Source organism: Salarias fasciatus, chromosome 13 (genome assembly GCF_902148845.1).
Source record: "Salarias fasciatus chromosome 13, fSalaFa1.1, whole genome shotgun sequence".
Lineage (NCBI taxonomy): Eukaryota > Metazoa > Chordata > Actinopteri > Blenniiformes > Blenniidae > Salarias > Salarias fasciatus.
This window is the reverse complement of record NC_043757.1, coordinates 25,367,992-25,390,559: the sequence shown is the minus strand read 5'-3', so window position 1 is coordinate 25,390,559 and position 22,568 is coordinate 25,367,992. Positions and strand designations below refer to the sequence as shown.

Sequence of the window (22,568 nt, the reverse complement as noted above, 5' to 3'; positions counted from 1 at the left end):
TTCAGCAGCCCTCAGCTGGAAGAGTTCGCTGTATTAAGCCAATCAGGTCAGAAATTCCCAGTGATGTTTGTCTTACAGCTTCAGTCTGTAGTAGATTTTTGTCATCATGTTCAGAGACGATCAGGCCGGTGAACCAGATCACAAAAACACAATAAAATGACTCAGGATATCCCAAACAAAGAAAACATGAAAAAAAAACACACACTAAAAACACTAAAGTGGTTATGAAAAGCTGCAGAAACACAAAAAAAGTGACTCTGTCTGAAGATACAAAACTGAATGAAAAGGCTCAAACATACCAAAAAACACAAAAATAGGAAGTCAGAATCATAAAAATGCACATCAGAAAAAGAAAATTCCCAAAAATGAGCATGAAGAGACTCAAAATACAGCAGAGATGAAGAAGTGTGCACGATGAGACTCATGATGACCGAAATAACCAATTCTGAATCTGAAAATGACCCAAAGTCACAAAAGGTCATGACAATTCAATTCAATTTTATTTAAATACTGTCAAATATTACAGTCATTTTCAAAATACTTTCACAGAGAAAAACTCATGAATAGATAGGGGAGATGGTGGGAAGGAGAAACTCTCTTTAACAGGAAGAAACCTGCTGAACCCGACTCAGAGGGGGAGACTCTGACTCAGCGTGGAAAGAGACCAGACGACGGGCCAGACAGAAATTCAGACCAAAGAACTAGAAAGACAGCAAAAAATATTGAAAATGAGAATACAGACACTCAAAATCTGCACAAAATGACCACTAAATTACAAAATAAAGATTCCAAACAGGACAAAAACTGCCACAAATATCAGGAAGAGCCATTTGTTCCAGTGGAATCGTGCAGCAGGGTCTTGGTCTGGGACCCTGATATTTCATTATTAATAAAGTGTGGTTCCAAAACAATGTTTAGTTTTTCTCACAGTCAATAACTCGGTTTTCCAATAACAACAAATTCCCTTTGAATGCCAGAAATGTGTCTGCTTACGAGTGAACAAACACCGAGGCGATCGAACGACTCCTGGTGATTTTATGGAAGTGTCTGCCTTTGTTTAATGTGAGAAATGAATAATAAACCCCGGCAGAGCGGCTCGAGAGCGTAACATCTTGAGACACTTGGAACGGCGGGGGGTCGGAGGGGGGGGGGGACTTGAAATCGCGGGCTGGAGAGCAGAGCGTGACTCGGCGGGGTCGCTCATGTGGCGCCGCAGTGAGAATTCCGCTGCACCAGGTTAGGAATGTTCTGCTAACTTCATGCGAGCGTGCGAGTGCGCCGCCGGAGAGGACGTGAGAGGCGGCACAAGTGTGTGCACGTGTACACTTCACGGAAGAGCGTTCTGCAGCTGAGCCGATAATGAAGAGGCTCCATCCAGCAGCAGCGCCCTGCGCGTGAAGCCTCAGTCCTGCTCTCTGCAGAACGAACCCCGTGACGGTCTGTCTGGAGTATTTCTCATCTGACCACCAGCAGCTCCGGGTATTGATTGTCAGTTTGGAACCGATGGATTCATCTTCCTCACACACACCTGGAAGCCAATCAGAGTCATTCTCTTGAATCTGAGACCTTCCAACAGGGCTGACAGAACTGTTCTTTTTCATTAGATGTGAATAAAATGAAGACGTTCTCACTCGAAAAGTTGTGCAGACTGGCTTTACAGACGTCAAATTCACACAAAGGGGATTATTTGTTTATTTTGAGATTATTGAGCTGCTGTTTTATTGGTCCAGCTTGTTGAACATCTCTGCAGGCCCAGGAAAAACATGCAAACTCCCCACACAACAGTCCACAACAGCTCTTTTCAGTATGGCGTCGCAGTGAGTACTGTGACTCGACTGCAGTTCATGGCGGCTGAGATAACGCGGGCTGATGTCCTTGGCTTCACCTCACCTGAGGCAGGTGTGCATCCTCATCCTTTATTTCTGAAGCCCGGGAGCCGCTTCCTGTAATGAGATCACATGGGCACAAACAGCAATTCATTTACAGCTCGCCTGTGATGGATGGGCGAGTCTAAGCAGGGGTCAGCGAGTCTGTCTGTGGGCCGTGTATGCTATTAGATGGAGCTGTGATTAAACATTACGAGCTATTTTCTGTCTCTCACTCTCCGTTGCTCCCTCTCTGTAATCTTTCTCTCACTCATCGTTGCTCCCCTGCTCCCCAAATACGCCCCAGCTAATTTATCATCCGACTCCAAGTCTATTTTAGCGCCTACCATGGGTATTCTGGGATCTTCGCTTCGGCTTGAAGAAGCAGGCTGAGGAGGAAGAGCTGCAGAGATGGTAGTCCATCCCTGTCCCTTCCTTTCCTCTCCTGCTTCACTCTTTAATATTTTTTACTCTTTTCCTGATCTCACAGTTTCGGAGTTCACTGGCGACCTCCTGTTGAGATGAAGCACTTTCACGTGTAGAAAGGTGTCACTTCTGATTATGACACATAAAGAACTGAATCAGCAGGGTTGATCCAAAGTTGATGATTGGATGATAAATGGAGCTTTAATCATAAACATAAGACTGTTTTAAGCTTTCTTTACAAAGTTTCTGCATTTTGAGTTCGGCTCCTCAGGCAGGCTGTTCCTGGATCCCCATGAGAATCTGGAGAGTCGTTGTGGTTCATACACCTGAACATACGGGCCACACTCATGTGCAAAACCATAAATTGCTCTAAAACCAATATATATGTAAGCATGTGTGTATATAAGCGGGGCCAGCCGAGAGCGCCAAGCACCAGGAGGGACGCCAAATTGCCATCCCTAAATGTATTTATTTTTGACAGGTGGATAATGATTGTCCTGCGCCTCTGGCACATGGAGATGGAAGAAAATGCTTAAGGTGGGGAGCTTGATCATTCTTCAATTCTGGTGCGTTTATAAACCGAATCGCAGTGGGTGACCTCAAATTCGCCTACAGCCACAGACATTCAACGGCGCTGGTTGGTTTAATTTTTTTGTAATTTCATTTTCCAGCGCTATGGGCTGGTTATCTGCTCCTTTCATGCAAATTATTTATAGGTAATGAAGCACAAACATATTATCATTCAGTATTAGAGTTTATTTTGCTGTTCTTTGCTTCTGAATCATTGGTGGTAAGGACAACACAATGTGCAGCGCTATCGCCACAGTAGTTGTTTTGAAAAAATTAACAGATATTGGTTCATTGTGTTCATCCTTTTTAAAACAAAAAAATCAAAAACCTTTCTTTTTGACAACACATTTGAAACAGTCGTAATTAGATGAAAGTGTTCATGTTTCCATAAACATAACAGAACTATGATTTATTTGGGTGGCTGCTCAGCAGCTAGCTTTGCTTTGAGTGTTTATTGTTGTATTTCAGTAACCTCAAGTTACAGAGTGACAGTGAGGAGAAGCTCAGACGAGTTAGTTAGTGCTGAATGTCAGGTGAGGGACTGATGGAGTCACTCAAGTTTGCAAATTAGACTTAAAAATGGGATCATTCAGATACATTCTTCTGAATGGAAACACATATTCACCTCAGACAGTCGCCGTCTCTAAATTCTTTTAACTGCCACCAGGGTCTTGTCATCGTCCAATTTTCACGTAGGGTTTAGAATCACATCCCTCCGCTGCCTCCAGCTGACCTGGAGACCTGCGCCTATATATAGAGAAGTGCTGTAAAAGTCCTCATTAAGCACGTGATTGATGATCTTGGTAAAAAGCTGCTGTACCTCTCACGGGCTCTCGACATTCCCCCCCCACTCGACCCACAGGAGTCCCTCCCTATGCATTAGAAATGAAACGAACCTGCTGTTCCCCCAAGGTTGCAGATCTGACAGAATTAGACTTCACAAGTGAGAGTTATTATGCAGTGAAATGTAGGTTAGAGTCTATAGATTACCGCCAAGGTAAGGATCCTCGTGCAGTCCGACGCCAGAAGACATGAAGGGTTATGTTAATAGATGGTGGGAAAAGTGGAAACGAGACAGGTTTTCACGGATGAGCGTCCAAAAAGAAACAGAAAGTGCTTTACAAGTCATGAAAATGTATTTCTAATCGCCAAGAGACGGCTTCTTTTCTGTAGTAATAACACCAAGTGCAGGATACGTGTTGGTTGGAATGCAGTTTGTTCATTTTCACTAGTTTGATCATGAATCTGAAAGTCGCTGGAATTACTTTGGTTGGTAAAAACATGAGTGACAAATCTAAACTCTGTGAAAATCTAACCGCTATGACAAAAACTACAAGCCGTAATTTATTGGTGAATTTCAGTTCAGTTCTCACATCTACGTTTAAAGCAGGTGCTGAGTGATACTGAGACAACGATTTGATACAGTACAGCGCGGTTCACACGTCTTCTAGCTTCCTCGTATATGAAGTTTTGTGTGTAGAGTCGATGCTTTTGCAGTTTGTTTTTTTACGATTTGTTTTGTGCACTTTCACTGATTTGTTTTTATTTTAAATAATATCGGTCCATCCGACTCAAGTCGTCACATTGATTCATTTTGATGATAAATTCATCATCTTGACATTTGGATTGAGCTGCTTCGGCATTTCGTAGGTTCACACAGCTGCCGGTTAGGAGGGGTGCAACGGATCACGATTGATCCGCGATCCGTATGGATTCCTCTCCATGGATCGGCACGAACGTGGTCCGCGGATTGGCAGATGAAAAAAAAGTTATGCGTGTTCACGTCATTGGTTCACGTGAAGGCGGCGTGTTCAATCAACACTCAAGCGCAGTAGCCAGGGCTGCTGAAAGAACAGAGGAAGTTGAAAAACTTCCAACGCCATTTAAATCACACGTATGGGAGTATTTTGTCTTCCCTGTGAAATACAGTGATGACGGAAGAAGGTTTAAGGACAAACCCATAATGACGTGTTGGCTTTATGGTACATATCGTTCAGCCACATCACCTCGATGTTGCTCAACAGTCGCTGATTATATATTTAAGCAGCTCTTTACTGTAGAATCCGACCAGGATAAATCTGTTACAAAAGACACCGGGGTGTTTATTGCTGCAGGCATGATATCGTTTCATTGTGTGAGAAACGGGCTTCAAACACTCTGAATGTGGCTGATTCTCTCTATGAAGACCTGTTGCACATCCACTTCAGTGACGCGATCGTACCAAGACTTCATGAGCAGGTAAAGGCAGCTCTGTGGACTGGGAGATGAGAAGCCCTGTGCTGCAGAATGGAAGTTGAATTTTGCGTTAATGCAATGGGCAAAAATGTTTAACAAAATAAATGGAGGACAAAGTTATCTCTGTTTTTTTCTTTTTGCTGATCTGAAAAATAATCTGATCCATGATTTAAAACTGTGATACGATCCGAACACAGAGTTTCTTAATCTGTTGCACCCCTACCGGTCAGAGTCCCAACTGAGCAAGGGCGAGGAGTCATCCTAATCTGCTCTCAGTGCCGAGGGAATATGTTAACGGTGACCCTCCAGCCATGAGGTTAACACCAACAGGTTTCTAGATCCGTGTGAAAACAGCTGTAGAGTCACCTTTGAACTGTGAGAGAAAACCAGGTTACCTCCTTTAAAAATCCAAACAGGGTCGTCACCATAAATCCAGGTGATTGATTTGATTTTTGTTTACTGGACTGCCGTGTCCCTGGCAGGAATCCCAAAACTTTAAAACCGAGTGACAGAGTGAACAGGTGCGAACTCCCTCACCTCCAGTCCACAGATCGACCGATTACAAACTTTGGCGTTGTGTGGACTGTGCGAGTGGCTGTTGTTCGCTGATGACGTCCCGCCGTTCAGCGACTGAGCGCTCCTGCAGCGATTAGCCTGGCAGGACTCCTTTGTTCCCCTGAACAATGCAAACACAATCACAGCGCGATTCACCTGCACTTAGCAGGGCCAGACCAAGCCATTACATTTTTAATTACTCCGATCAGATTAATCGGACTCTGGGATGACTCCCGGTGAATTCTCACCGCCTGCGCGTGTTTGCATGTGCGTGCGATCACCTGTGAGTACCTGGAGAGGAGCTGATTATGGTAGAGCCTCTCGTTTTGAAAAGACAAATTTGCAGAGGATATCAGTCTTCTGCAGAGATAATGAGTGAAACTGTCTCCTTATCTGCGGCCCGCCCTTCGTTTAGGGAACCGCAGCGTCTGATAGGCAGTCTGGCTGCCTGAAGCCTTTCTAATAAAGTCTGGCTGATTGTACGTTTGTTCCCAGCTGACATAGATGCTGTGAATTATGTTTGTAAAGATTCTGAGGAAAAAAAACCTTGAAGAAGCGTCGGCTCTCTTTTATGAACCGTCTGACTGAAAGATGTCGGAGGAATTCTGTTTCTGGGATTTAAGTGGAGGAAACCTTCACTCGGATGGGGGAGGGGTGGCTGTTTAGCGATTTGCCTTCTGATCAATGTCTATATTATCAGGCCAAATCATGATTCATAAACTATCGGTGTTTTGTCTTAATCTTAGATGAACTCTTTTCATATTTCTTAATTGAAACATTCTTGTTCATACTGCAGTAATATATAATAATATTTAACTTTATTGCAAAAGTTGGAAAATCCATTGAGTATTTATTAAACAGCGCAATCCTGAAATTGTCATTCTAAAAAGGCAAACCGATAAATTATACTGAAATTATATGACAAATTCTAGAGAGATTTTCACTAAGTAGTTGTCTTCGAAGTCGTGGTTTACATTTAAGTCAGCAGGAATGTGGTAGTTTGTGATCTTTCCAGTATTTGCAGCAGAATACGTACTGGCAGACGCTTTCATCTGAAAAACCAAACTGCTGACTTTTAGGGAAGAAATTGTAACTTTTAGAGCATTTTTCATCACTTAATTTTCCACATAAGACAACAGACCTGTTTTTCAAACATCTGCAGTTGTTTTTAACGTTGAAGCTGAAGTTTGCTTAATGCTTTTAACTCGTCTGCCTCTGACACTATTGTTTGAGTTCCTTCACTTGACATCGTCTTTTGGAAGAGTTTTATACTTGGATCATCCTGAGCCTCGGCGGCCTCAGACCTCCTGTTGGAGACGCTCAGACAAAGCACTATACTCTCCCTCAGTCTATTTTTAGACCATTTTGGCAAATGTACCTTGATTACATAACTACCTCTGTCTAAAATAGTTTCTGCACCGAAGAGACGATTTGTTCCGCAGAGTGTGTATGAATTTGTGTGTTTTGTCAGGTCCCCGCAGATAAAACATTTCCACAGTGATGACTTCCTTCTACCTTTTTTTTTTCCCCCACTCCGAACCTCATATATTATTTGTTCTGCAACCGAGTGTGAAGGGCGAATTGTGTGCGTTTTCCAGAGCAATGTCCTCGGCCTCTGGACCTGGATCCCTCTTTTGTCACGTGAGTTTCAGGGACCTGGGGACGGCGGCCCTTACGTAATGCAGTCGCACGCCGTGACGACATGTTGACATTACGCGGGTGATTCCATGTGACGTGGATGCTGAACGAGCTGCTCATTCAAAGAGACGTGAATCCGCTGTGAGCCAGAGAGGAAGAGCAGATTTAGTGGGTCTGTCTGCGGGAAAGGTCACAGAAGTCAAATCAAAACAGAAGCCGGATCAGACGGAAGATGAGTTTATACTCACGTGTTACTTTTTCTCTGGTTGAAATTATGAGTTGTAGGAATAAATTGTTTTTTTTTTTTTTTGGTTTTAATCTATGGCTTTATTTTGGCTTGAATTTCAGTCCGACCTTTCAATTCAAATGTTTCCTTTGTCTTGCCTTTGAAAAATGTACAGAAATCATCAGTACATTTGGTGTTAAACCTGTGGCAGGACTTGGTGAAAAATGCATGATAGAAACAGATTAGATTTGAAATCAGATTGTTTAGGTCAGCCACCGTATATTTGCATATATTTGTTAACTCACAACCATGAATCTGTCACACTGAGGCTTGCAACTATCTGGAGGAAGACTGTCTATTAATCAATACATCCTCTGCTGTTTAGTCGTTGAGGTTGTGGTGGCAGAAACGGAAACATGGAAACCAAAACAACCTCATCACCTGCAACTCCCTGCAGCTCTTCTGGGGTTTCCTGAACTCCTCCGCCTGAGGAAGGTTCCCTCCTGTACCTGAAGAGGGTCTTCACCTTCTTCTGAGACTTCCACATGGAGGTTTTGTTTTTTTTTAGTTGTGACGAAAATATTTTTATTTTAGAACATTTGCCAAATGCGAGATTTCTCTAATGTCACTCTTCTGTTTTACTCAGTGCCATCCTTCTGGAGCAGGTGAACATCAGAATCACGGTTTTGGCTTTTAGCTGTAGACCAGCACTGTTTTATTCTCTGAAACGTTTGGTGACCTCCTGTTAACACAGCTCATAACGTGTGCTGTTGTTGCTGGTGGGAGGTGAAGCTTCACCGGCAGAATATTACTTTCAGTGGACAGTCTTTAAGTTTTGCTGAAATCTGAAGACAGTCATGCCATATCCCATGCATACAACATAAACACGAATGTAAACTGAAGCGTTCCTGAACAGATTGATCTGATCTTGTCTGTTCCCTTATATTGTGATGGGAGTTTGAGTTTTGAGTGTTTTGCTTTTTGAGCGGCTCGACTCTGCAGCAGGATGAATGACGAACGGCTTCAGGGATGCTGCAGTAGCTCCACTTTCGTTTGTTTTTCCGCTGAATCTGCCGGAGATACCTGAACCAGCTATCTCCTTTCTTATTACCTTTTCTCTTTAAACGCTTTAAACCTCAGCTGGATTCCCGTATCTCAGCTTCTCCGGTTTCCAAGTGGCGTTGGATTCTCTGAACAACAGGTTTATGGTTTCATAAGTCTTGTGTGCTTTGTGGCATCGCAGCAGAAGGCTCCGGTCTGATGGTGAGATTACTGTTTATTCTCACTGCTCCTCCAGATGCTTTCTGCAATCACAGCCCTCAGCTCAGCCTCAGAAAGACAAACACAAAAGATTTAGGTTTCTGTAGAATAAATTTCAACTTAAACCTAATAATCCAATGCTGTCAGAATGTTTGCGATCTTCCAATCCGAAGTCGTCATGATCAGCATCTTCAAAATCTTGCATTTGACCTTCCATCCGGGGGCAGAGAAAGCCCCTCCTGAGAGAACCGCCCACGTGACCACGTCCTCGTGCAGAAAGACGGGAGGCGGCACCGTTTACGCTCGGCGAGAGCGGCGTCTGACTGCGTCAGCTAATAAGACCATTAGCGAGCTGTCATGTTCATTAGGCAACAATTAACGAACCCCTCTGACAGCGTCTCTGCGCGCTCTCCCTTTTTATCAGGGCCTATTTTAAAACCCTGCTGGCTAACACGGTATGTCCATGTCTATACGTCTTAGTGGCTTTTTTTTTTTTAAGGCGAGGCGTCTCTGCTGCTGCCAGTGTGAGCAGATCAGAGTGTGAACGAGGCGTCTGGAGCTGATCTGCCTCTGAGATGCTGGGCTGACGTGGCTCAGCACTCATTTTATTGAGCACTACATTTATTTAGCTTGTGACATTTTAATACTTCAACTAGACAAAGCTGCTGTTGTGTGAGGCACCGTTTACACGTTTCAAATGAAAATGCCTCATTTATGTTTTCAGAAAAGTTTCCACAGCAGCATTAAACGATGTCTGCATAGAAAGAGCGAAACACTAAACGAAGGATATTTTTTCCTGTTGGGCCACTAGTAGGTGCTGTTGGTTGTGTTTGTAATAAAACCACACACAGATGCACACAGAGGACAGTTTGCTGAAATTCAATTTGGGAATAAACGGGCATTCGTATGGACAGACGATGACGTTGGGTTGCTTTTATGGTGAATATCAACTCTAAAACTGCCAAGTCCAGGAGAATATGGAGAATGTGGACCGGGAATCATGGCACTCTGGAGCAAAGCCTGTGCAGAAGAACTGTTTTCTTCAGCCATGGTGCACCTGCACAGCAGCAGCAGCCAAGAAAAGCTGTGTTTTTGCCCGATTCCACGAGAATGGAGTTGGAGGCGTTTTGAAAAAGTAGCATTTTCCTGCGTGCACATTGAGACGGAGCCTTGATAGAAAATTGAGTTTTCATGGAGTCAGCGTTTTCGAAAAGTTACAGCTTGTTGCTGTGGAAAAGTTGCTGACCGGTCAAAATTAGATTCACAAGAACTGAAAACACTGAAAAATATTCATGTGTGGAAAAAAGGTGTTTTGAACTTTGAAACTGTTAAAGCAGATAAGATACACATAGGACAAAAAGGATTAAAAAAATAAAAACCCAACAACAACCCAACGTCAACTTTGAGTTGGGATTTGAAGACCTGGCGACTGATGGAGCTCCAGAGGATCGGAGCGAGCGAGACGGAGTGACAACATGCTGAAGGTCAGAGAGGTTCTGGATGGGCGAGGTGTGCAGGTAATCCTTCCACCAGGAGCCAGTGGAGTTGCTGTGGGATGGGGATGGTGTGGTGGAATGAAGGCGTATCAGCAGTGATCCGGAGTTTGTGGCGTATCGGCGTAACGTGCCTGAAACTCGCAGGAAAAGCGTAACCTACATAGTGTGTCCTACGACGTGGAGCCAAGGATGTGGGCGTCACGTGGAGCATATTATAGCACAGTATAGTACGAGCCACGTGCACATGGCCTGATTCTCTTCTCTCTAGGGACAAGGTTGTAGCTAGCTCTCAAGCGCACACACACACACACACATACACACACACACACACACATATATATGTATGTGCAGTGCGAGTAACTGATGGAACTGTGTTGGTACATACTGCATACCAAAATAAATAAATAAATCCACCACACATGGCACACTCAGGAACACAAGGGTTCGTCCTCAAGGGCCAATGCATGTGCTGTACACACGTGTCAACTCACGCACACGCACACACACACACAAACACACATGCATGGACACATGTATGCATGTGTGTGCGCGCTCCTGCCAAGGCATGCTAATGAAGATAAAGGATCTAATTAGGCGTGACAGCGAGGAGCCATGGGAGGGCCGTGGGATGTGATGGTATGGGGTCGGCTTGGACCTGCAGAGGGCCGATGTAGGACGCAGGCAGGGCTGAACACCGCGCCGTCGGACGGCTGAATTCGGTTGGTTGGTTTTATGTCATGAACTGCAGGAATATTTTCAGTTCATCTCGGCTCCCCCAGAATTTAAGAATCCCTCAAGCCTTTCCTCACACACACTCGTACGCACTGCTGGCCTAGATCTTAAAACCGGTAACTCCTGCAGGTACGTCTGTTCACCTTGTGCTGTTTCGGTTTTTTGTCTCTCTGTGACTTTGTATGAAGGAGAGTGAAGGTGTGGGTGTGTCCAGTGCGTCGGATTGGAGGCTCGAAGCCGGCACAGACGGCCGGCCTGGCCACCTGAAACACACGCTAACGCCGTGTGTGATGTTTGTGTGTGTGTACAGGTGATTCTGAGTTTGTTCAGGGTTTTGTGACTTGGGGCTCCGAAGCTCCGTGTTCCTCTTTACCCTTCAGTACTAGCTTAACGAAACTTTCACTTTTGTTTATTTGCATACTACGTCATTTTCAAAAGACTTCCAATATTATTCCAACCTGGAAACAGAAAATTGCTTATCGTGCTTAAAGTGGCTTGTAAAACCAGTATCCCAACAGCTAAAACTGCAGAAAAGCTCAAAAGGAAAGACAAAATGTCAAAGTTGCTAAAACTGCAAAAAAAACAACATAAATTGGTCAATGCTATTTGAAATGAACAAAGTAAAAATGAAAAAATACAAGATAAAATGGTTAAAAATGTTTAAAAAATTTCCGCCATTTTCACTGTAGCTATGCATTTTTGTATGTCTAATAAAACTCATGAAAACTAAAGGACAGACAGACTGTTGGTAGTTATTCAACCCCTGGTTCAAGCAAGAGGGGACAAAAACAAAAACAACCTGTAGATGTTAGCGTGTCATCTCCCTCCTGATTAGCCTTGATTGATGTCAGGAAGTGAACATGGAAACCTGTCCCTGCATTTTTGGGTCTGTTGACACGATGCCACTGGCCACAGCATGAACCTGAAGTTTTTGAAAAGGGCTCCCACGGTGGAACTTTTTGAAAATGCTCCGACTCCGTCTTCTCGGAAACAGTGGAAAACGCAACTTTCTGAAATTTTCTGGATCTCAGAATCGCTGCAGCTGCTCCTGCGCACCACGGCTGTGATGAGTGGTTCTTGTGCACATGCACAAGTAGATGGACATGAACAAAAATGGCGGCCTCCAGAGTGTCAAGACTAGGGCTGAATGATATGGGCAAAATTTCATATCTCGATATCTATGCCAGATATCTCGATATCGATACGATATATTACAATGGATTCAGTGAAAGTTAAGCATTTTTCAGAAAAATAAAAACATCATAATACAAAAGGATGTAAAAAAAAAAAAAAATGCAGGTTTATTCATGAGAACTCACTGCCACGACCACCAAACTCGTATGTGCAGATTCTGCAACCGTCCTCTGCCATCAGCTGTCAACCAGTAACGAGGTTTGTGGTTGGCGGGCCTTACCTGTGCATGGGCGAGCTTACATGCAGGGCAAGCAGGGGAAATCTTGGAATCGTTGATTTTGAGAAACTAATGTCCTGAATGTTCATATCGCGATATCGATATGATAACGATATATTGTTCAGCCCTAGTCAAGACTACTCTTTACAGCGTCTGTGAGATGTGCTAAGGTTTAAACAGGACGCACTACCGGTCCATGAAACTGAAAACTGAAACATGAAAACTACATAATTTTGAGCCTTTCTTCTACCGTTTCCATGTAAATGGACATTGCTTTCAAAACATTGCTGTTGAAAAGCAAAAACGATGCGTTTTCACTTGAAATGTTGCATGATTGGAGCCTCAGTGTCTTGGAGTTTGAAGCAGGTTAAATGAGCAGCGTGAGTGTAATCTGTTTACTCTGAAGAATGTGCTCGAATTGAATTGATTGCACAGAACGCCAAAGTACTTTGATGAATATGACTTCATTTTAATAAACTACGATAAACTCCATCAGTTGAGTTTCATTTCACGTCTGCTTCTGACATTTGCCGTCGCCCACTACACAAATGAGAACATGATAAGATTAATACCGTTTTGCCGCATTTGTTTATAAGACAGTATGATGAAAATTCCTCCTGATGCTGATGGATGCAGACCCCCCCCTCTACTGTTTTCACCTGAGAGAGCGAGCGGCGGCGTTGCAGCTCCGCGCACGTGCTCGGCGTGTGCGCTCGCTTGCAGTTGCGTGCGTCCTGTGCATGCATGAGGTATTTTTGGTGTTACGTCATGCGTGCACACACACAGACACACACGCACACACACACCCATGCCTCATCGGTTATGTCACGTCGCCATGGTAACCCCAGCAGTAGTGATGTCTTCTGCCTCACTGGACCACCTGAAACACACTGTGTGTGTGTGTGTGTGTGTGTGTGTGTGTGTGTGTGTGTGTGTGTGTGTGTGTGTGTGTGTGGGTGTGTGTGTGGTTATTAAGAGAGTCCTCCGGTGGCGTGTGCCGACTGTCATTCATGCTTTCCAGTTGTTCGGCGTCTCCTGCTGACGGCTCATGCAGACACATGGGCTGAGGGGGAACCATACAGTACGAGGGCAAAAAAAAAAAAAAAAAAAGCATCATTGCCGTGAACAGGCGCTGGTGCTGATTCGACGTGGCACATTCCAGCCTTCGGTTTTCCTTGTAGTACTGTACATACTGAAGCCTGTGTCGCACCGCTGGGACTGGTTTATTTTCCACTTACAGTGTTTCCACTTCATCGTGTTGAAGGTTTCTGATTCTCGGCCAGGTTTTGACATATTTATCTTGATGTAAAAACATCTAAAGCTTATCTTTATTTTTTTTACCTAATTTTGTAGCCTCATCTAAAAACCCGATCATATTTCATTCTTTATCTATCTTAACATTTCAGGCAGAAGTAAAAAGCACTTGAGACTGCATTTGTACAATGTTATAATCTATTTGTCTGTGTATCAGAATGTACCAGTTCTCAAACATATGTGTAAATCCTTCTTTGAGCTCTGACTGTTGCAGTCTGCATACACATAGATTAATGCATGATGTCCTACTGCTTGATCCTGCTGTTCATTGACCATGTCTCTAATGAGTGATTTACAGTGTGTTTTTATTTATAGTCTGCGTATGTCGCACTGCTTTCTCATTATGTCTGCAAACATTGTTTTCATCCTCTTTCCCAAAAAATTTTAATAACTGCCTCCTTATAGAAAGCCATTATATTTTCAGCCGTCACATTTAGAAAAGTATCATGAAGGAAGATAATGTTGAGGTTGACTGGTTGGTCGGTTTGTCGGCTGGTTGGTCAGTTCTTCTCCTGGTTGGTATGTCAGCCGGTCGGTGGGTCGATTGGCCTGTTGCTTGGTCTGTTGGTTTCCTGGTCAGTCGGTCGGTCTTTTCGTTGGTCTGCTGGCTGGTTGGTTGGTTGATTGGTCTGTCGGTCAGTTTGTATTTTGATTCGCTGGCTGACTGGTCAGTTTGTCCATCGGTCAGTTTGTAGTTCAGCTGGTTGGTTTGTCAGCTGGACAGTTGGTTGGTTCGTCGGTTGGTCTGTTGGTGGGTCGGTTGATCGGTCAGTCGGTTTACAGGATGACTCAAAAACTTGTGTGTGAATTTAGATGAAAATGGGTAGACTAACAGATAATTGGATGAGGAGGAAGTGTGGGACTATCGGAAAGCGATGAATGGATTTCAGTGATTTGATGGTTAATTAAGTGTGATACTGATAACTGTCAGGATAGCAGATCCAGATGAAAGCTCCTATAATCCAAATGTGTAACTGTTCATATGGCGACACCTGGAAGGGAAATTTGTCTTATAACATAAATATGAGTCATTGTGATTCGGTTTGTATCTGTGACTCCAGCGTAAACATAAGCTGATGTGAGTAAATACTTGAAACGTCATTGTGCCGTGTGACCCTCCGTGCTGTCGTCTCTCTGAAGCTTCCTCTTCTGGCTCGCTGTCTCTCCGTCCTCGCTGCCCGCTGTGACGCGGCTGTGTGCGACGTGTTGCTAACTTTTCACGTTTTGATAAAAATAGCTCGTGCTATTTATGGAAAGGCCCGGCCTCTTAAAGTTGCACGGGTCAGAGGTCGGGTACTCGAGGATACCGTGGCCCAGATGACTGAGCTGGAATGATGGGGCTCACCGCCGGCGCTCAGAACGCCACGCCGCTGCCATACGCAGGATGCGCGGCTCATCTGGCTTTGTTCTGCAAGGAGGGAGAAGTTTAGAGCATTGAGGGGTGTTATTTAACCGAGGAAACAGAAGATTTGTGGTTATCAGTTCATGTTTCGGAAGAAAGTTCTCAGAAGATCCGTGGTGTCAAACAGTTCATGCCGCCCGATTTAATCTTTCAACCTAACATTTACACTTTAAAGTTTTTCTTCTGTTGTGATGTAGAGTATACGTGATGAAAGCCTTTTTAACAAGTTGCGTTTTCCCCTGTTTACACGCGCTGTTTTCAGAAAGTTCCACCTTTGGGTCTGTTTTCAGGCTCCGAGCACCGTTGTGTTTTTCAATTTCACTTGAAAATGTCCTGTAAATGAAGCCTCCACTGTCTTTTGGTTTTGGATTTTCCTCAAGTGCACTCCTTCATTGTCCTTCTGTATTTAAATCATCTTTTCACTTGTGTAGTGGATGAAGTTCTCTTATCCCTTGGCATATTCCAACAATGATCTAATCTAATGGTAGCTGTGACTGACCGGTCAACGTGTCATTTAAGAAACCTTTCTAACTCTTCCATGTCGTCCCTCCTCTCTGCGTTTCCCCCAGGTTTTCACGTCTCGAGCTCCGTGGTCGTGGAGGACGCCCGGTGGGAGAGTCGCCACCTCCTGCAAGCAGACAACGACTCCAAAATCTACTTGGAGCCGGAGAAAAACTGCACTGAACCAGGTAGGACTGATTGGGCCCAGTGTGGTTTTGCGCTCTGAGAGGAGGCTTATCCCCTCAAACTGCTGATCTGCAGTAAATATCGGTTATTCTGGAGCTTTAACCCCATTTCTCTGCTGCCATTTGGTCAATGTTTTCTTCTGGGCTCGTACGAAAGGAACCTAAAGTTCCAACAGGTCTAGTGGAGAGGAAAGCTTTGCTCTTGTTTGAAACGTGGAGATGAAAACCTTCCCGATATGGAAGGTAGAGCGCCATCTGTTGCTTTCTTGTTTGTTTGAACATGTTGAGATTGAGATGTTGAGATCAGGAACTTTTTGGTCCAACTCTGTTTTTGTGTGAACAACTTAAAATGCCTGAACTCTCGGGCTCCGTCCCCGTGTAGATGACGGAAACGCTGCTGCTGCACGTGTGTGGCTCTGTTACAAAAACAACCAGCAGTGATGTTTCCGTGGAAACAGGCATCGTTTTCAAACTGTGGCGACACTTTTCTGGGACAAAACCTGATGCAGTTTTCCAAGCCGTCTTCCTCAAATGTTTTCTTTTTGAATACACATCTGCACGTCTGGATGAACCTCCAAGCCTCTGGTGGGTGTGTGTTTTTAACACCGTCAGTAAATCACAAAGGTTCATGTTTGGTGACGGAGATATCAGGTGAGTAGTGGAAGAGAAACATCCGCCTCCAGTTCCTTACACACACACACACACACACACACACACACACACACACACACACACACACACATGCACTGCGTCTCCAGAGAAGCCGAGCTGCAGATGAAAACTGCGCAGCGCTCCCTCTGGTGAGAGGGAAAGTGAGGGGGATGTTGACATTAGCATGAAAGCTGATGAAGAACACAAACTTCTCCCAGGTAGAAATCCTCTGCGCTCTCCTGGACTGACTGAACGCTGTCAGCGCCGCTCTCCGGCTCTGTCAGAGCGTCTCCTCCTCGCCCTCGTGCTTTCTGTTTGTTTCCTCTGCGGGGCTCGTCAGTGTGTGTGTGTGTGAGAGAGTGTGTGTGTGTTGTGTGTTGTGCGGCCTCCCCGCGGCGCGGAGTGTGCGAGTGTTTTCCATGTGGAGTCCTGGGGCTTTACAAGGCTGACGTCCTGCCAAGCATTCTCTTGATCTCATTGTAAACACACTGCCCTCCACACACACACACACACACACACACACACACACACACACACACGCGCCCGCCCCGTCTCGTGTAACGCTCCTTCGTCCTGCAGTCCGGCTGCTGGATTCTTACAGACGAGTTATATTTAGCGCGCACATAGTTTATAGCCCGTTTCCGTTAATTACACTTTGTCTCCTGAAACTCTAATTACCTTAATAGGGATTATTCCTGCTTTCCTGCACTAACAGAGGCCTTCACAGTCTGCTCCTTACACCTCACTCCCTCATTTTCTCCCTCTCTGCTATCATGTGTTTATCTCTCTCGCCCCTCTCTTTTCCTTTTCTCTTTCTTTTTTTTTGGTTTAACAAAAACCATCACCGGCTAGATTCAAAGGAATTGTTGTCACGCACTGCAGAGACGAGGCACAGAAGCGTGCGCTTGCTTGGGAGGCACGTGCACACGCATGTCTGCGCTTGCCCCTGTTGTAGCAACACGTGCATGCTCATATGCAACTAAATAACTCATTCTTATTCTTGTGAAGCATCTCCTTTTTTTTTTTCATCCCTTCTGATTTCAGGAGTAAGTTTTTGCAGGAGTGTCGGCACCTTGCACCTGTTGGTGCGCGATACCGTTTGCTTTCAGGTCACATTGCAGAATGTTGACAGATTAAGGCGATGTTAAAGTCTGTTTCAGGAAAAACAGTAGGTGACTCACGGCAACAGTTTTGGGGGGAAAATAGCCAGGGTTCTATTTTTAGTGGCTTTCACTTGACATCCCTGCTGCAAATACGCAACAATGGAGTCGGGCCACGTGACCGCCACTTCCCCAGAATAATGTCGGGCCAGCTGGGGTCTGCAGAGCTCCATCAAGTGAGCAAAGAAGTCTCTTCGGCAGCTCCGAGCTGGAGTCAGCTTGATGGAAATGATGCGGCCTGTGAGAGACGCGGTGGCGTACAAGGCAAAGATTCTGTCAGAACAGATATCATTTACTCAAATTACTTTGCTACTTACTGTCGTAAATCAAGCAGAATATTCTTGCCAGTGAGAATTAAGACAGATTCTATTCAAGCTCCAAACAATTAATTAAAAAGGGCTTGTTTTTTAATCTTTTCAAACCCAATCATCACGAAACGACAATCAACAAATTGTTTTATTTTAAATAGGCAATCAGTCATCCTGGTTGAAATGTATGTAGATGTTTTTAGGGGGTTTTTTCCATCCATGTTGTCACGTTTCCCCTAAAATGGATGTGATTTACTTTCATTTCTTTAGATTAAAAGGAATTGCAGCATGAAGGTTTTTTAGAATGGGCTCACTTCTGATGAATGATCTTTCTCTTTAATTGACAGTTTGTGAAGCTGCCAGTCTTTGCTGCAGCTCTCTGAGCCTCCCCCCGAAATCTGGAACAGAGACATATTGAATGTCCAAGTTGCTTCCTTTTTATGATGTCCTGTGGTCTCCAGCTCTGGAGCTATACGTTGCTTCTGTAACAGCTGTATCATGGTGGCATTATGTCTCGGTGCCTTTTTAGCAACGCCTTGTAGGACTTTCACTCATGTTCTGGTTCAGAGGGGAGCTGTGGCTTCAGTCCGTGTTTCTGGCGTCGTGATAAAACCCTCCTCCAGCCTGTCGTCAGGGACGTTTCTCTACCCGGCACCAACGCCGGCCGCCTCTCCAGCTCGGCCTGCCTCCTCTAGTTGCTCAGATCAATGGCACTCACCAGCTCCTCTCATCCAGCCGCATACAGATATCCACACACAGCGGCAGCCGTCACTTCAACCGGTCTGACACACACACACACACACACACACACAGCTGACGACGAACCGCAAGGACGAGTTACCCTTTTCATTTCTTTTCTGGCGGGGACGCGAGTTTATTGTGTCAATTTCCTTCAAATTGAAGAGAAAAGTCGCTTTGAAGTGAAACACACACACACACACGCAGATATGAGCACACACGAGGGTGGACTGAGTTAGATAACCATGTTTGCGTTACTTTTCCCCCTCTGCTCATGCACAGCAAACAGGAGCCTCATCAGTATGTATGTATTTATTCGTGTGTGTGTGTGTGTGTGTGGTGTGGTGTGTGTGTGTGTGTGTCGCGGTAGCAATAACCTCTGAGTCATGTTTGTTCTCATCCCGCTCAGTCCCGCTCTGTCGTAAACAGAAGCGGCGGCTGTATGAGTGCGTCCGGGGTGGAACAGCATCCTCACCTGCCTCGTGAATGACACCGGCGCTCGCCGCCTCTAACTCGCCGTAAGAAATCGCTTGTTACGCTTCTAATTATGCCGCGGTCGCACAAGTGGAGCGTCATTCAAGAGGCCACGCTCGTTTGCTCCCCGTCCCGATCCGCTGCCAGGTTTTCTTAATTATTCAGAGATATTCAGACTTTATTTTCAAGTATTGCTCACAGTGTCTGATATCATCGTCTCACAAGAAAATCCTAAAGGAGGGTTTTTCAGTTGGAGATCTCCTGACAGGAGGATCGCAATCTGAAAGACATACAAAATAACACACACTGAGTGGTGGACACAACACAACAGTGAGATCTGAGCTGAGATACTGACGATGCTGCAGTGTAAGCTAGCTACCTGGCTGCTAGCAAAGTAGCCTCAAAGCCTCAGCAGCAGGAGTTTTTTGGACATTTCACTGTTTTGTGCCAGAAGGTTTCATTAAAATTGACTTTATATTGAGATTGTTGACATTTTCTGGTGATTATGAGTTTTTTGTGAAAATATCGACTTTTCAATCTCTTATACTGCACTAGAAGAAGGAAAAACTTAAAAGCTTAAAGTCAAAGGTTATTATGGCACTATTTTAGCGATTCGTCCCACTCAAGATGATCTTAGGCTGGATGCGGCCCCTAGGGGTGAATGATACAGAAAAGATCTAATTGTGATTTTTCTAGCAGATTTTACGATTTCAGTTTGATTGTCAATATTTCTTCACATCAAGCTTTGGTGCAATATTGACCATGCAAGTTAACAGATTTAAACCGTGACATAAAGTTACATTGTACTATCAAAACATTAATTGATATTTATTTTGATGCAGGGATGAATATTAAAAGATAAGAAATACTTCCAATGTGTATTTATTGCAGAGAAACATGCATGCACATTCTTAAAAGAATACTCCGAAGATTTTGGACCCACGCCCTATCCCTATCATTTACAAAGTGAGATAAGCTCATTAATACCTTTTTTGTGTCTGTTCGTCCAGTGCCTGGCTAACAGCTGTTAGCATCGTAGTTAGCTTAGCTCAACTACAGCAGGTGAAGAGGAGACAGAGCCAGACTGAGAAAGTGGACAAAATACTCCTTCCAGTGGTCCAGGGGACGGCGTATTAGCACGCGAAGTAAATCCGATTGGTTATAAAACTTTTTAAAAGACATGTTTTCTTTTCAATCCCTTAAAATAGCATTTTGATACACACAGACCTGCACAAGCATAGTGCGCTGCGGAAGGATATACCAGGCGCACAGCGGCTGAGCCTATGGCTTCTACTGCTGTGCTCCAGTATATCCTTCCGCGGAGCACTGCGCATGCGCAGGTCTGTGTGGATCAAAACATTATTTTAACGGATTGAAAAAAAAACACATCTTTTAAAATGCTTTATAACTATTTGGATTTACTTCACGTGCTAATACGCCGTCCCCTGGACCACTGTGAGGAGTATTTTGTCCACTTTCTCAGAATGGCTCTGTCTCCTCTTCACCTGCCGTAGTTGAGCTAAGCTAACTACGATGCTAACAGCTGGGAGCCAGCGGCTGGACGAACAGACACAAAAAAGGTATTTATGAGCTTTTCTCACTCTGTAAATGATCGGGATAGGGCGTGGGTCCAAAATCTTCGGAGTATTCCTGTAAAACTCTGTGACCAATGTTAATTATTATAATTGAAGAACTAAATGAGCCCTTTTAAGGGACCTTTATTCCGTGGCAAATATAAGGCTGAGTAAATCTCAAGGGAGTTCATGCTGATTGATGCGCAACATAACATTTACAACCTCTGGAAAGTTTCTGCTATGATCGTTTCTGTTTTTGAGAGGCATTTCCTCAGATGGCTCACCACGAGTTTTAGCTGCAGACTTACAGAGTTCTGTTGTGACAAGACTCCGACGTGTTTGCTAACTTCTTCCACCAGTTTTCTCACTTTTTCACGTTTTCAGTCAGAATTGATCAATGCTAAAATATATTAGGAATTTATCTGCATTAGCACAGGGAGTTCGAGTTCGAGGTCTGGAGCTCCCTGCCCCGTTACTGTAAGGCTGTCGTGGTGCATGTGGTGTTGATGCATTGCCGTCATGTGACATTTGATAAGTGTCTTATGAGTACTCGACATCAGCTAAAGTGTAGAAGTTGTACTCATTCATAAAAACAACGTGGTTTTGTTGCGTCCCCGTTGTTGCAGTACTTCTTTAAAACACTGAAGAAGACGTCAGCGCTCATCTCTGGCTGTCGTCCCAGGCCAGCTGTTGCCGTCCTCTGGCACGTGTTGCTTGGCAGGGCAGAAAAAGAAGAAGCAGGTTGGACAGGTCGTGAATGCGCTCAAGAGCCGATGCCCCGGAGACTCCCGGCCTGCCCCCGGGCCTCGGGCGAAGACGGGAGAGAGAGGCCTGGCGGAGCATCGGGGGCTTCACATGCTGATGCAGTGGGGGTGATTACATGCCCTCGGCCCGTCCACCACTCCCCCTGCGCCACTGAGTGTGTATCTCGCTGTGTTTGTGTGATTAGAGGAGTGTGTTTACCGAGCCATCCCCTCCTCGCCCGCGGTCCATCTGTCACTCCAAGGAAGCTCAGTAGACATGTCAGAGTCTGTGGGCCAGCTGGGAGGGAGTGTTCTCCTGTGTGTGTGTGTGTGTGTGTGTGCGTGCGTGTGTGTGTGTGTGCGTGTGCGTGTGCGTGTGCAATGGGGGTTGTGATCTTTGTCACTTCATATAATCATCATTTCCTGTTTCGGAATCCCACCAGCACAAGTTAATCTTCAGTCTGAACTCGGGGTCGCTGTTCTTCATAATTATGCAGCCCGGGATCCACACATTTCCCATAAAAGTAATAATTTTCTTTTCCGAGTCGGTAAAGTGGTTATTGTCTCCTGGTTTATTTGTGGAGTGGAGTGTCCGGGTTGTTTCATTTCAGAATCACGTCCGTTCACAGAGCAGCAGCAGAAACACTGAGAACGATTCGGTCAGCACGCCAGGCCACAGGTTGGCGCTGTCGTTCGGTTTTGTAATGAAACCGTCAATAATAGCAAGCATACGGATATTCATGTGGACGGACAGCCAGTTGCTCTTCCGGCCGATCAAACTATGAAACCTGGAGGTAAAAGATGTTTTTGTCCGTCCACTCATGCTTGTGCAGAAGAACTACTCACTTCGGCCGCGGTGAGCCTGTGCAGTCCCTGAGTCTGAGTCTTTTCATAGCTCACCTTGACTCTGCTAAGTTTCCGCCGCAGGTATTTGAGCTGTCCGGGACAGTGTGGCGGCGTTCTGAGGGGCAGTTACAGATCGCTGCTACGCCACCCCCCGTGATAGTATAATGATATTCACAGCCTCGGTACGGCAGCATGCGCACACATAGGAGGATTAGCTTCTAAATGTCATATTAGTCAGCGAGGTAATAGCACCGCCAG

General features: G+C 44.9%; 1 protein-coding gene across 1 annotated transcript in view; it reads left to right on the top strand.

The window, feature by feature from the left end:
- Nucleotides 1–22,568, top strand: part of slc24a3 (solute carrier family 24 member 3) — a 69,912-nt gene that overhangs the window by 12,920 nt on the left and 34,424 nt on the right. Inside the window, exon 2 of the mRNA XM_030106200.1 lies at nt 15,700–15,819. Within this exon, the coding sequence (XP_029962060.1) occupies nt 15,700–15,819 (120 nt within the window). The remainder of the gene's footprint in view (nt 1–15,699; nt 15,820–22,568) is intronic.